The 16,015-nt window shown below is 48.2% G+C and overlaps 2 protein-coding genes across 2 annotated transcripts in view; both read right to left on the bottom strand.

Annotated features, from left to right (window-relative positions):
• Positions 1-186: 186 nt before the first annotated feature.
• On the bottom strand, positions 187-11,219 carry nup107 (nucleoporin 107). The gene is made up of 28 exons (XM_035402543.1): positions 11,095-11,219; positions 10,467-10,552; positions 10,162-10,254; positions 9,809-9,918; positions 9,525-9,648; positions 9,101-9,204; positions 8,741-8,868; positions 8,377-8,425; positions 8,105-8,176; positions 7,779-7,867; positions 7,368-7,446; positions 6,647-6,760; positions 6,321-6,411; positions 5,835-5,911; positions 5,636-5,695; positions 5,272-5,417; positions 4,827-4,875; positions 4,604-4,673; positions 4,390-4,502; positions 3,846-3,884; positions 3,607-3,757; positions 2,954-3,060; positions 2,627-2,729; positions 2,023-2,183; positions 1,524-1,652; positions 1,289-1,402; positions 812-979; positions 187-414 (listed from the first exon to the last, which is right to left on the bottom strand). Exons 1-28 carry the CDS (start codon positions 11,100-11,102, stop codon positions 307-309), a joined length of 2,742 nt encoding a protein of 913 aa, XP_035258434.1. The 5' UTR covers positions 11,103-11,219; the 3' UTR covers positions 187-306.
• A 2,635-nt stretch (positions 11,220-13,854) lies between these two features.
• Positions 13,855-16,015, bottom strand: part of LOC118218837 (ras-related protein Rap-1b) — a 30,779-nt gene continuing 28,618 nt past the window's right edge. The window contains exon 8 of the mRNA XM_035401560.1: positions 13,855-15,525. The gene's annotated coding sequence lies outside the window, so the exon portion shown is untranslated. The remainder of the gene's footprint in view (positions 15,526-16,015) is intronic.

The raw sequence follows: 16,015 nt of genomic DNA, 5'->3' as shown, positions 1-16,015 counted from the left end.
ACCCCTCATAGTTAGTCATAAAATGGAGGCTAAAATGTTTTCAAATGTCCTCAGGAAAGATCGTATTGCACAAAAAATACAAATTGAGGACCCACCAGGTTGACTGGATTACTTCACCCCAACACTGAAACAATAAGTTGGTAGAAACTTCACTAATGGCCAAAGCCAATCAAAAATTCAATTCAAAAGTGAAACCTTTATTAAATACAAAAACAGATTTTCAAAGCCAGTTAGAAAAATATTAAACACCATGAGAGAGATCCCTGGTGCCAGGAGGGGTGTCTGTGTCAGGGGGAAGGGGGTAGTCTACGGGTGCATCTCATAGCCCAACGGGTCCAGGCCTTGGTCCAGCAGGAGGAGAGAGGACTCCCGCAGCTTCTGAAGGAACTTGCTGAGCTCCTCCTTGGAGAAAACCTGCGTAGGAGAGACAAAGGCGAGTGTTGTTTTATACTACACTGCCGCCATTTTACACAGTGATTTCTCAAGCATATTCATGAAGCAGGTTTGTAGGTTTTTGACAGCTCCAAATGATAACAATGTCAAAATTCATACATTAAGACCAGTAACAATGCACGTGCAGCCATTTCCCAATAGAACTAGAATCTGACAACGTGCGGACACCGTTCCAAGTGGACTTGCAAACCGACATTTCTATCTTGCCACTTCCTCCACCATCTTTGGCTGTACCTGTATAGGGGGTGTTGCACTGGCAGGCTGTGCCCATGCTGGGGGGAGGGGACAGAGCAGCTAGAGGGAGGGGACAGAGCAGCGAGGGGGAGGGGACAGAGCAGCGAGGGGCGTGGCCGCGTACCTGGTAGAGGCGGTGCTGCTCGGAGGCGATGATGTCAGCGAGACGCAGGCTCTCGCGGTGCTGCTTCGTGCTGTGCAGGACAGACTGCAGCAGGAAGGCCATCATGGGCAGGCACAGCTGCCGCAACAGCGCCATCTGGTGGGAGCGCTCGGGGTCCTCCTCCGCGTCCTTCGGAGAGCGCTCGTTAAGACCGCACGCAAATACACACGTGCACGCTCTCACGACGCATGCGACACCAACGAACGAGCCCACGCGCACATGCACGGACACACACAGTCATGTAACGCACGTGCGCAAATACACACACGCTCCCAAGAGCACAGAGACCTGTACACAGATTCACATTAATATCTAGTGCACATGGCGTGTGTGCAAACAGACACACAAAACGCACGTTCACGTCACATCACGAGCACACGAGGCCCCCCCGGACACTAGTCCCCACGTGGGGGCAAGGGGGGCGTGTGTCCGCCTCACCTCCCGCACGTCCACCATCCAGCCTCCGTCCACGAACAGCAGCACGTTGTAGATGCGCTCCTTCACGTCCTCCGTCAGGGCCTCCAGACGGCCCTTCCAGCTGCCGTAGTCCAGCTGCGGGGACAGGAGCACAGCTGAGGCCCACCCAAATGACCCTCAGCGCAGCGCAGCACGGCAGGACAGAGAGGCAGCAGGGTGAACGGGCGCCGCCCTACGGGAGGGCACGAGCACTAACCTGGTACTCCTCCTCCTTCATCCTGTGGGCCACCTTCTCTGTGAATTTGGCCGCCTGGGCGGGGACGCTGGGCTTCTGCGGGGAGGAGTTCATGTGGCCGAACCAATCACTGAAGGCCTCGTGGGCCTCCTGAGGCCGAAGGGACAAGGGGAGAGTCAGGGAGAGCGAGGGACAGAACCTTCCGGTGGGGACTAATGGGAATCTGCACATTCTCCCTTGGGTTAACATTAAATCAACACATGAATGAAACGTTACATTTATACAGCAAATTCAATGCCATCTCCACTATTTCTCCTGGGCAAAAATATGCAAAAAAAAAAGGCCTGCCCAATCACATTCCACAGAATTTCAACAGCAGCAGAACAGACCATGATAAACTGAATGCTGGTTTCCACTCCTTTTTGACTGCAGCAGAATGGTGGCCACGCCCCTTTCTGCTGCACACCGCCAGTCAGGTGCTGCAGCCAATCGGTGGCCGGAGCGAGGAGGGGCTTCTCACCAGGTAGGCACGGATACAGAGGTGCTCGCGAATGGCGTTGGCGTCTTCAGCGGGCAGGGGCGTGTCCATGCTGTGCTCCTCCCACTGCCTGCAGATCTCTCGCATGGAGTCCTCGGGAACCTTGCCGAAGGCCGCCTTGGCAGCGTCGTGCTTTTTGGACACTGAGGGAAACATTGGAGCAGTTTAAAGTGCCCTGGCCTGTCACAGCTGGACGTCACACTCGAAACCAGGGAAGCTAACTACGGTATGAAGTACATTTGGCCAACCCAGGTCATATATCAATTATACAGGTTGGTCCACTCATTGAAAGCAGAACTCTCATCTATGCTAATGGAAGTGAAACATTAATCCTTTGAAGAACAGGTTTTTTGGAATTTTCTTTCAAAGTTCTAAGTCATTGGTCTAGAACTCCGTCGCTTTCAGTTACCAGTAGCGATTATTACATCAGCATTAGAATGTTCAGTTTAGAACATTCTAGTCACATATTTGCAATCGTACACCTTTAAGGGTCAGACATCACAACAGTGGAAACTGGGCAGGAAACAGGAAGTGAGGCCCATTTCCTGCTGCCCGTGATTGCACACCGCGAGGAGCCGTCGCTCACCCAGGAACTTCCTCATGATGGCGTTGCTCTGCTTCAGCGCCTCTGCTCGCTGCGAGGGGTCAAACACCAGCCACTCGATCACGTCAATCTTCCTCTGGTCTCCCTGGTAACGGGGGACAGGGGAGGGGCACAAGCTCGCTTAGAGAAATCACCTGACTTCTGCAGCTCACACTTAAATGCCAAGTGTCAAGTGTGTGTGCCTGCGAGAGTGTGCATGAGTGTGTTTATGTATGGGGGTGTGTGTTAGTGTGTGAACGTGTGTGTTTGTGTTTGAGTATGAACGTGTTAGGCTGTTACATGCTTAAGCACACTGTGGCTCATTGGTACCTCAGTGGTTGTGATGTCCAACAAGGTATCATGGTGAGCAAAATCCTCGGTGTCCTTCTCACGGATGTTCTCCACCACTGTCTTGGTGACAGCAGCCACGTCCAGCCCTAGGGGGCAATGGCAAGCACATCAACACAAAGACACCAACACCCAGAAGCCCCTCTGTTATGGGTGTAGCAACTTTTATTCCCCTCTGCTCTCTCTGCTGTGATGACAGCCGTCAACATACAGTGATTACATGTAATCAATCAAAATGCACACGCACCTCCTTCTCCAAATCACTCTTCCCACTGTCTGCCAGCTGCTGACTGCCCCCACCCCTTTGGTCCCTCCCCTCCCTCCCTGGCCCCTCCCCCTGCTCACCTGCCTCCCTGGCCCCTCCCCCTGCTCACCTGCCTCCCTGGCCCCTCCCCCCGCTCACCTGCCTCCCTGGCCCCTCCCCCCGCTCACCTGCCTCCCTGGCCCCTCCCCCCGCTCACCTGCCTCCCTGGCCCCTCCCCCCGCTCACCTGCCTCCCTGGCCCCTCCCCCCGCTCACCTGCCTCCCTGGCCCCTCCCCCTGCTCACCTGCCTCCCTGGCCCCTCCCCCCGCTCACCTGCCTCCCTGGCCCCTCCCCCCACTCCCCCCGCTCCCTGGCCCCTCCTCCCGCTCACCTGCCTCCCTGGCCAGGTCCAGGCAGCGTTTGCGCTGCTCCGTCTCCGTCACGGACTCCAGGAAGTGGGCGTACTCGGCCACCGCCATGTCCGGCGGCAGGTGACTGACGTAGAAGGCGATGAGGTCGGTGTGCCCTTTACTGATCAACAGCTGGGAGTGGAGTGGGGAGGTTAAATCCATTACAATACAAAATTTATACCGGGATGCACAGATAAGGAGGGTCCACAACACATCATACCTGTATGTAAGCCTTCAGGACATCCACAGACACCTCCTCCTGGAATAAAGTAACAAAGTGTTCATCTGTTAAGAGGCATATATGGATTTAATTACATTTTTATTTAATTTGTACTTTATTTAATTGTGAGATTATGTGTAGGTAGAGGTGTGGAATTATGAGCAGTAGGTGTGGGATTATGAACAAAGTGTAGGATTCCAAGCAGGGAGAGGCGTGGGATTTTGAGCAGGTAGAGGTGCTGGATTATGAGCAGGTACAGGTGCTGGATTATGAGCTGTAGGTGTGGGATTATGAGCAGGTAGAGGTGCTGGATTATGAGCAGTAGGTGTGGGATTATGAGCAGGTAGAGGTGCTGGATTATGAGCAGTAGGTGTGGGATTATGAGCAGTAGGTGTGGGATTATGAGCAGGTAGAGGTGCTGGATTATGAGCAGTAGGTGTGGGATTATGAGCAGTAGGTGTGGGATTATGAGCAGGTAGAGGTGCTGGATTATGAGCAGTAGGTGTGGGATTATGAGCAGGTAGAGGCCGTTGCTGGTGAATACCTTGAGCTGCATGCCCAGGCTGCGGTAGAAGAGCAGCAGGTGCGTCATGAAGCGCAGCAGGTGAGCAGGCAGAGCCGCTCCCCCCAGCCAATCACTGAACTCCCCGATGAGACCTGCAGACACAAAGAGTGACATTCACATCAATCACTACAGTCTCATTACGCACACAGTACAGACCGGCTGTCCTGGCAGAGACATCGGGGGTCTCTCTTACCATCCAGATCCGCCTGAATGACAAACTTCTGAATGATGTGGTAATACTCTTTCGTCTCCTCCAGGACCCTCTGCAGAGAGACAAAAATAAACCAATCAGCATTTACAATCACATTCTACAAGGCTGCCTCAGTTAAGTCTCAGTGCTGCCCGGTGTCAGTGATAGACCCACACCAGACAGAGCTGGTATTCATTTTCCACTTTTCAATATGAGACCCACCCACCTTCGACTCTGTAGCCAGAAGCTCATCAAACACCTTCTCCAAAGTCCAGCTGAAAGGGAAATGAGACGTTAAAAAGCTGGCCATGAGCGCCTGGGGCCTGGGGCCAGTTCACAGGGGAAAGGCCAGTCATGTGAGCCAGTTACAGCAATGGCAGAGGGTCTGGGACACATGTAGGGATAAAGCATCAAGCGTTGAGAGACTCAATTACAATGAATAAAAAATTCATTTCTAATAGGATTAAAGGTAATGTAGTTTCCTAAGACCGGACATCTGGCCAAATTGCTTTAAATACACAAATGAATTACAATCAAGTGCACTTAGGACTGCAATAGCAGTAAAGTCAGCACCATGATTGTGAGGGATAAGGTCGTAAGCTCAGGGATGAGGTCGTAAGGTCACCGGTGAGGACAGGTATTTGTGGGTAACCGTAGCGACGGCGGCTCACCTGGCCTCCAGGTACTCCCGCGGCAGCTCCTCCAGCTCCTCGCTCCCCAGGCCGGAGGACCGCAGCTCCTGCTCCACCAGCGTGTCCACCATCACCCGGAAGTACGCCCACACAGAGTCCTCCCACGTCTCACACACCGGCAGCAGCTGCAGCAGCGGAGAGGTGCACACACACACACACACACACACACACACCATGGCTTATTTCACCATTTCTGGATCCATAAACTCTCATCCAGAGTAACTCATTTCAGATTATAATTTGAAACGGTGTGGGGGGGCGGTAAGCAGCTGCATTTTCAGCTCCTCATTCCCAGGCTATAGCGACAGCCCCGCAGCAGTGCTGATGACGAGGCGCTCAGTACCTGCTTCAGGTTCCCGCTCAGCGCAGCGTAAATGGCCCGCTCGTATCTGTTGAACTGCTCCTGGAACACAAGACCAGCACAGCAGTCACGCAGAAGTTCACTCCTCCCCACCGCCCTTCAGTGTGGTACTCAGTGGGGAGGGGAGGGGGTCCCTGGGGGTGGTGATCAATGTGACCAGCAGGGCGGCGCTCTGACTCACCTCCTCTGCCAGTCTCCAGCAGCACACCTTCCACAGCCCACGCTGTGGGTTCCCCTCCACGGGCTGCAGCTCCACACCTACACACACACACACACACACAGTGGCAGCAGTTCATCCATCCGCATAAACATTAAAGGCACTTAGGACAGCTCTATAAGGTGAACACACCCCAGGGAAGGCAGCGATTAGGAGGACCAGCAGCCCACTAAACACTCTGCCTGGGCTGAATATTAAACTGTCATCGACTCATGCTGTCTTTCCCTGAAAACGTTCCAATTTACAGCCTCAATTAGGCGCGACTTATCTAAAAACTACAAATTAGACTTGGAGCCACTTTTCTGAGAATTTAATGAGGTGCAGAGGACGTGCTGCGTTTTGACTAACAGAAAAGAAAGTGTTTGGGATGGCATGCCGTCTTTTCAGCGAGGGAGGAAGGCAAATCTTCAGACAGGGAGAATCTGATTGGCTGCTGAGCTGTGACCTCACCTCCGTTGTTGTTGGGGTCATGGTAGAGCTTCCAGCCCTCCAGAGTGGCAGCCCTCCAGGCCTGTCCACTGCGCTTACACAGATGCTGTGCCTGTAACACACACACACACAAACACACATACGCACACACACATGCACACGCACACACACACACACAAGGGGAATTACAGTGTGAGATTTGTGCACTGCAACTAAAATTGTTTTTTATCTAATTTTATCCAAAATTCAGCTATTGGTGGATGGTGGAGTTGACTTGAACAGCTAAGCACCCGGGTCAGGCCCGTTGTAAAGGTTATGAGGGAGCAGGGAGTAAGCGCAGGCCGCACCTCGTCCATCATCCCCGCCCGCACCAGGGTGAACAGGTACTTCAGCAGCCGAGCATCGTCCTCCCGATCCAGGTCTGCCAGCGGCCGCTTCTGCCTGACTGGGGCATCAGGGTCCTGCACACACACACACACACACACACACACACACGCACACACACACACACACACACACAGATACACACACACACACACACACACAGACACAGACACAGACACACACACACACAGAAACACACACACACGCACACGCACACACACACGCACACACAGACACGCACACACACACGCACACGCACACACACACACACACACACACACACACACACAGACACACACACACACACACACACACACACACACACAGACACACACACACACACACACACACACAGACACACGCACACACACACGCACACACACACACACACACGCACACACACACACACACACACAGACACACACACAGACACACACACAGACACACACACACACACACAGACACACACGCACACACACACACACACACACACAGACACACACACACACACAGATACACACACACACACACACACACACACATACACAGACACAGACACAGACACACATACACACACACGCACACAGACACAGACACAGACAGGCCACTCTGAATCAGTACAGGAGACTGAGCTCGGGCTGTCCCCTCCGCCCACACATTCATCAGTCTGTCTGCGTCTCTCACCAGCTCAGTGACCAGGGGCCGGCTGAATCCAGTACTGGAGGTTACCCGTCTCTGCTTCAGGGCGTGCAGCGTGTTCTCCCTGCACACACACACACACACACACACACACACATCACTGTTGTGACATCTGGCTGTACTGAAATATGTCTACGGCCTCTGGTCCAAAACTGCGGACCAGACCTGTCCTAAAAAGAAGGCACAACTGAACCAGTCTGTGCATCCAACGGGGTTGTGCTGACCACCACCTATCAAGACCCTACAACAGGACATCGCACTTTTGGACCCAAACACCTGTTCAGGCACAAGTTCAAATCTGAAACCGGTTTAGGTGGCCCTGTAAGACCTCAAATCTCAGGTACCTTCAGTTTCACCATTACCATATGGAACTATAAGCAAAAAAACACCACTTACCAACATACTGACTTGGAGTGGAACTCAATGTTGTCTGAAAAATCCCCTATTTCATCTTTGGCAATGCTCTCCAGCCAGTCGACCACAAGCTGAGGGAAGAAAAGAGACAATAAGAGCATAGCAATACACACAATACAGACACTGACACTAACAATAACCAATACATTTCACCCAGAACCCTCCATCAATAAAGAAGTTACTGTCAGTCCTAAAGATAATTAACACAACAATTGAGACACCCTCTATCTGTACGTGTGGGGTTCAGTCCACCATTAACACAGTATACTCCCACAGGAAGTGGGAGTGTAGACAGGAAGTGCTCCTACCTGACTCTGCCGCACCACTGAGTCCCTCTGAAAGAGCTGCTCCACCACCACCTTCTCACTGTCACTGAGAGACTGAGAGAGAACAGAGTCACCTTAGACACTTACACACACACATGCGCACATACACACACCACGCGCACACACACACACACACACACAAGCAGGAGTGAATTTGCTGGACAGCCAATCAGGACCCTAACAGCACATTTTCCATACCAGTCACCATGGCAATGTGCAGCCCATAGCAAGAACCAGATGGAGGTTCTACTTACTGCTTTTTCCATCATGACGTCATCCTCCATTGCAGTCTGGATCCTGTCCCTGCAGAAAGACCAAGATTTCATGCTTTTGGAACTCAAATATTTTATCCTGAACTGTTATCACATCATGTATCAAGACTACACATATAAAGTCTCCTAAATAAAAACCTATTGAGATAACGACTATATTATATATATATATATATATATATATATATATATATATATATATATATATATATATATATATATATATATATATAATGAAGTAATCTAATTTGAAGAGAAGGTGAGGGAGAATTAGAGTGGGCTGCTTATGTGTGTAAGCAGGCCCAGACAAATAGACAGATAGACAGGCAGACAGACAGAGACTTGCCGGTAGAGGGAGGTCACGAGTCGCCAGGTCACCATCTCCTGCTGCAGAAGCCACCTCACACTGCTGGTCTTAGAAAACTTCTGCTGTCCAGTGGTGGACCTCTGGACCAGCCTCTGTAGTGTCCCCACCTGCACGGACCAGCAAATCAACAGCATATCCCCAAACAGATACTGCTTACAACTATGTGCCTCTTACCAGCAACACACAACTTTGTTTCATGTGCCACTTTAAACACAGGTGTGACTCTTACATTTAACACCACACACCTGAAGAGAAACCATGGCAGGAAGAAACCCATGCCAAGGCACTGGTATACAACGAGCGTGTGCAGTGCATGCTGGGATGGGTGTGGCACAGTACCTTATCCTGGCAGACGGCCTCGTATTCCTCAAGCAAGTCAAACACTGCACTGGAGGAGTGTCTGAGGTAAGACTGCAGGAACTCTGGGAACAGGCTGACCGCAGCTGCAGCAAAGACATGGAGACACACGCAGACAGACAAACAGACACACACGCACGCACACACATTTTGGTTCAGACTGCATGTTAAACATTAACCCTGTTTGTATTAAAACTAGATGACTGAATTTGTCTACTGTAAATGTGTAGAGAGCATGTATTTAACCACATTGGTATACATTGTGTGCATGAGTGAGTGACTGAGCACAGTGTGTGTGTGTGTGTGTGTGTGTGTGAATGTACGACTGTACGATCTTTACATCATGCATCTGTGTGTGTGTGTGTGTGTGTCTGTGTGCATTCTAACACATGCAGACTGCACTGACCGGCCTCTCCTGGGTCGTCCTCCTTCAGCATAACAGAGCTCATGTTCAGGTCGTCCATGGAGCTGCTGTCCGCCAGGCCAGACAGCGGGGAGGGGTACAGACTGTTGGTCCAGTCACTTTCGTCCTGAGAGGGGGAGAGTTGAGGATGACACCATCAGGCACACACACGCCCTCACAGTACATTTCATCAGCCTCTGCTAAAGAGCTGCCAGGGACCCAAGCCACACTGACCCCAGACTGCAGCCCTCCTGTGACCTTCGACCTCAGACAGAAAGGCAGCTCACCAGACTGAAGTGTCCGAGGGGACGGGGCGTGTGGACGTAGCGCGGCGACCTGCCACCGGTCCCCAAGATGGCCGACATGTCGGTGTTCCTCAGGCCGCTCCGGGGGGTGACTGAGGGAAGAAGAGCCCCCCAGTTAAGCCGTACGGAGCACAGGGCCCAAGGGGGCTGACCAACACTGTGCCAATTACCTACTGAACTGAAAACACTGCGTGTGTGAATGAACAAGTTCTGGCAGTGATGTAGAGAAAGGGAGAGAGAGGAAGAGAGGAAGACCGAGGGAGTTGGACGGAGAGAGAGAGGAAGAGAGGAAGACAGAGGGAGTTGGATGGAGGGGGAGAGAGAGAGGGACCTACACGTCTGTCTGAAGAGCGATCCCGGAGTGTGCTGCAGCAGAGGCCGGGCGGGGGTGGCGTTGGCCCCGGGGGTGTCATCGTGAAGGAGGGGGACTGGAGGCTGGTCAAGGATCACGTCCACACCTTCCATATAATGCACAATACTCCCAACAACCCCACTGTTACAATGAATTACACATAAAGGTATGAACACGGGAGTCAACTGAACATGGGGGATATTGCCAAGTATTTGGGTGAATAAAATCTCCAGACACCTGATAACTTATAAAATGACACCCACGTACACCTGATGTTTTAAAGGATACAAGCCACTTTCTTCTGGCGCAACCTCCGTGCCGTACGCGTCACCTCCGTGTCCAGAACGACAGGTGACAGCAACTCATTCTGGCCCCTATTAGATGGAGTATCATTTCTCTTCTGAGAATCAGAAACTCGCTGGCAAGTTAATTCTAGCTAGTGTTTCACTTGTTGAAATGACATGGCATCATAATGAACCTGTGTGATCTTTCCGGATAATTAACTGTCACCAAGTTGGTATGTTCAGTGGTAAAATCAGTTTGCTGACGTTAACTGGAGTCAGGCGTGCCACATTGTTTATGATACAAGGCTAACCGGCTAACGTTAGTAACTAATACCAAAACTAATTACAGCGCTTCAGACTAAAGAGCAGTTAGCAAACAAACCAATTTCAATACATTTTAAACAACATTAGGTAATTATCTATGTGACAACAATATACAACAAGAGAGCAAAGTTGTCTATTAAGGCCTTTGCACTAATGTTTGCTTGCTAGCTTTTATCCACATGGGTCCCAGCTAGCTTGCTAACAGGCATCGATTTGAATGTGTAATTGTCACACCACAGCTTGATAGAAAACAACATAACACGCATTGATATTCAGAACCATTACGGTATTGAAATCTTCAACATTACCAGTCCATGATTCCAGCATTTAGGGTTATTTTATCAGCTGGCTTGCTAACCAGTTTTGCTTTCTTTCCTCCTTCCCGCTCGACCAGTGCACTGTAATCGAGCGTAGATGTAGTCGATTTAAAACTGGGTCTTTTTCCCTACAGTCTGTATTTTTCTTGACAAAGCAGGCATTGCTGCCACCTAGAGGTGATTATAAAGTCCGTAGAATGCACAATCTCAGCAGTGCCTTCTTTGCGCCGTATTAAAGCTAGGTAGCCTGTTGGGACTGAATAGTATCTAGACCTAGAGAGGGTGTAAATACTTGTTGAAATAATATTCTATATTTTAGAAAAAATATTAACTTTTCGAATTCTTATAAGTAATCTTACTATGAAAATTATACGTATACAATATTATACTTGCGCCATCTGGTGGCTTCGAACGGCAGCACAGTTTCTAAGTTATACAAAAACGATACAAGGTTCGTTAATTTAATGTAAAGTTCTTTACGTTTCGCACAGGCTTAGAATAACCAAAATGAAATAATACATTTTAGCAAAAAATTATAACGCTACAATCGACTTTTATCGATTTCAATGAATGAAAAAAACAAGAGGGAAAATTGTGCAATCAATAGAAAATGTGTACTATGCGCCACCTGGTGGCAAAAAACGGTAGGACTGTCTTTACTGATAGAAAAAATCGAACTGTGGTAAAGATACAGCAAGACACCTTACGGTTAATTTATTTTATATAAAATTGTGTTTGTACAGAAAGTAAACGTCTCACACAGGCTTAAAATATTCAAAAATAATATATATATTTAAGAAAACAATTCGAATAGTTTACTCCAATCTTTTTATAAGTTACAATCGACTTTATCGAGCTGCAGCTTCTCAACCTGCCCATACCAAGGAAATTACGTATGAAACAAGAGGAAATAATATTGTGCTATAGGTAAAAATTATGTTGTGTACCACCAAGTGGCTAAGAACTGTAGCACAGCTTGTACTGTTTTAAAAACGATACAGCAAGGCACCTAACAGTTATCAACTAACGTGTATGTACCTGCTGTTATCAATCTTAGTAAAAGTAATAAAGTTTAATTCATTTTCATTCTCGCTAAGTAATAAAATTTCATTCTCATTATAAAAAATCTTTTATTACCAGCGTGCTATTTTGAGTAATCCTTATTAGTACCAAACACACAAAAGTTTATTTAAGGAAACCTAAACCCAGAGTAGATGGTTATGTAATGTCTGGCTTAATTAGCCTCCAAAGTAGGACATCCTAGTGGCTCTTTGAGAAATAGTACAAAGTACCCAAAACAGAACTGGTCCCCTCCTTCATGAAAAATCAGCATTGCAGAGTGTTGGTGTCTTAAAACTTGTTTTCTCACCAGACTTAAAATAATAAGTCATTGAAGTTCGGTCCTGGAATAGAGAGGAGGAAGAGACAAAAGCAATATTCCTTGAGGAACGGTGCACACTTCAGATAGGGGAATACAACCCATCAGTCAGACAGCATCCAGCTCACAGGCGTGTCATTCACAGTAATGCAGTTTGTGCTCCGCAGTGTGAGGGGCAGACTTCCCATCTGCTGAAGACACCCTCTTCAACAACATTCAGTCTCAAGGACACAGGCCATTTAACAGTCTAATTATATGGCACACTATTAGGGAATGAATTAATTCTGCAGGGATTTCGATGGCTCATTTTGACTGCTATTTTTAACAAGGACAATGAAGAAATAACTTCATTAACAAGCTTTTCTTTGACAGTCATATTTTCTAAGACTGCATAGGCTATGTGGGGCCACAATACTACACAGTTTAGCAAATTTTTATTATGAATGGGCAACAGAGGCAGTAAAATACAAACGTGGCCGAGGTTTCGTGGCTGAAGGGTTTTGTTCATGTAAAAGTCGGTGATTTACTGGAGGGTCTTTCCTGAACAAGGAAGAACAGGAAGTGCTCCATCAAGTGCTGGGTACTTCCTGGCAGCCCAGAATAGCCCGAGCCAGCGGTACCACAGGCCGCCGCAGGAAGCGCTGTCTGGGAGAAGAGTCCAGACCTGCCGCGCAGGTCACGCCACCCAGAGGGAGGGGGGGAAGGAAGACCCACCCTGTCCAGTTCCTCTGTCCAAATCCCTCCCCCTGTGTGTGTGTGTGTGTGTGCCCACATGTGTGTGTTTCAGTCTGATGAGTGACAGCCATGAACAGGGTCACCCTGCCAGGTACACTGTGTGTGTGTGTGTGTGTGTGTGTTACACAGACTTACTTAATGCTACACACAAATTCAAACAATACATTGCATGTCTTCCATGTCAAGGGAACGTTTGCTGCTTTGAAACTGTACACAAAAAGAAATCCCTTTCGCCTTAATTACCTGCGCCAGTCCAAAGCCGCTAGCAAGTGGGCGAAGCAAGCGCCGAGACGACGGAACGTTCCCCAGGTTTCTGCAACACGAGTTCACCTGTTTTCCTTTTTTGGTCTATCACGGCAGTCTTTCTGATTTTAGTATTTTTCGCGCGTGGAGAGAGAGAGGACGCCCGTCAGAGCGACAGCTCGGCCCTCGTCACTGAGCACGTGCGCAACCCGTCCGCCGTCCCGCCCCAGGCGCACGTGTAACGCTCGCGTAACGCTAGCGTAACGTAAACCCAACGCTCATCACCAAGGCGAGCATTAAAACAATGCACACAACATTCTGCCGGCAGGCCGGCTGGCTCAACTGCAGAGGCCCTGCACGGCAAACCCAAATTCATTCAAACTACAGATGTGAGGTCATACAAAATTGCACCACTTTTAATTAAGGCTTTGTAGTTTACATTTGGCCACTCCCCCATCAGTAAAAAGCAGATGTCGCACTTCAAACACTGTGGCCCTGCACTGGGACATACACACACACGGTCTTTACATCCACAAGTTGTTTTTGTTTTTTTGTTTTTTTAGTTTTTTTTTTTTTGATGCATACAAAGCAACAAGGCATTCTTTTTTAAATAATTCAGCAGAAACTACTGGAAAAAAAACTTGCAACTTTCACTCCACCCTCCGGTTAACCTTGATTTTTCTTTTTCTTTTTTAAAGAAGTCTTTGACATTCACTACTGACAAACCCCACAGTTACTCGTCCGTGAAGAAACACCTCAACCCATATATTACACAGGTGAAACAATCACTAACATGAGTTTCTTAAAAACTAAACTGGACCCAGTATTTGGTATTCATATCCTCCATTCACAATGGACGCAGGAACAGGCGGGGCGGGGCTAGGGTGAAGGAGATACAGTGAGAATCTACAGCCACACAAGCATGGAGGACGACTTCACCAATGACTTTTTTTATTGATTTTTTTTCTTATAAACCCTCATTTTAAAATATAATCTTCCTGTTGTAGACGGAGGATTCTACGGAGAAGGATCGAACGGTTGCCCCGGTATGAATTTCTTTTCCTGGACCAAAACCGAAGGAAGAAAAACGTTGAGACGTTTTCTGAAGACATTTATATTAAAAAAAAAAAAAAAAAAAGGGTAGTCATCGACTCTCATGCTCAAAAGCAAGGCCACCTGCCCTGTCCTTCTCTCTAGAATCCCTCTTGTAAACCCCCACTGTACAAACATCTATGTAAACAAAGCAAAAATATTACACAAAATCAACGATTGATTGGAATTCAGTTGGATTTACCTCAAAGGCAACACCTTAGGCTAGAGACAATAGTGACAGGGATCCATTATATTTTTTTATTATACACAGATGTTACTGTTTCCACAGGTTGTCCTAAGATAAAATCATATTAATAGCAGTCGCAATATAGCATCTTGAACAAAAATCTAGTAACTTAAAAAAAAAAAAAAAAAGAAGAACAAAAACAAAGGTCTGGAAAAAAAATAAAGTAAAAGTAGAAAACACCAGAGGAGTAAAGTTAGCTATATGAAATAGGCTATATAGGTGTTCTTTGGACTTTCTGGTTTCTCTTGCTAGGACAGTGGTGATTTTATATATTACACTGTTGTACTCACCAACTCAAACACCGGGCGATTTCTATAGCCTGGACACACATCAATCTCTGACGGTCACCTTGGCAACTGGAGAAGGATGCTTGCTGATAGCAATAATACTGTGTGTAGGTTCTTGGTCTCATTTCAGTTGCATACCGCTATTTTTATTTATTTATATATACATACACACATATATATGTACATATATGTATATACACACACACATATATGCACACACATATATGTGTAAAGATCTCAGACCACGCCGCGGGGTGATCTGTTAGGGATGTGCAAAGCCGATGTGGGAGGCGTTTGAGTCCGCAGGTGGGTGGTTCGCACGCTGGATCTCGGTCGTTGAAGGTCGTCAACACACCACGCAGGAAAGTCCGCCGAATGTTAGGTTTAGTAAAGTCGGGATGCTGGCACTGCCGGGAGAGACAGCAGTTTTTTTATCAGACCTGAGGAAGGGAGAGAGGAAGAGGAGAGCGCTGAGAGGAAGAGTCTCGCCGCCGCACTAACGGTGGCTGCAGGGCAGCGGAGGCGTTTCCGGGACGTTCTGTCCCTTTCTGTACAAGGCCGCGGGCCAGAGGAACAGACTTCCGCCTGAATTTAAATCATGCGCGTCAGAGAACAATTTTAAATTATATTTCAAAAGACGGCTGTTAAATTCTGTGTAACCATCGTTGTTTTTATAATACAGACTGCCGGTATGCTGTCTGTCCTGTGGGGAATGTTCTGTCCTGTCATATCCATCTGTGTTGCATTAACTGTATTGTATTGGATTGTTTTTTGCCATGCCTATTTTTAATGTCAGAAGACCACAGTGTAAATAAGGCTGCTGGCTTTCCTGTGTTTCTGTCCTCAACATTTTTTTAAAAGGATTACGGTCCACTAAGCAGTCTTATGACATCTCGTTTTTAAATGGTCAAATCAATTCATTCATTAATT

Source organism: Anguilla anguilla, chromosome 19 (genome assembly GCF_013347855.1).
Source record: "Anguilla anguilla isolate fAngAng1 chromosome 19, fAngAng1.pri, whole genome shotgun sequence".
NCBI lineage: Eukaryota > Metazoa > Chordata > Actinopteri > Anguilliformes > Anguillidae > Anguilla > Anguilla anguilla.
This window is presented reverse-complemented; position numbering and strand designations above follow the sequence as displayed.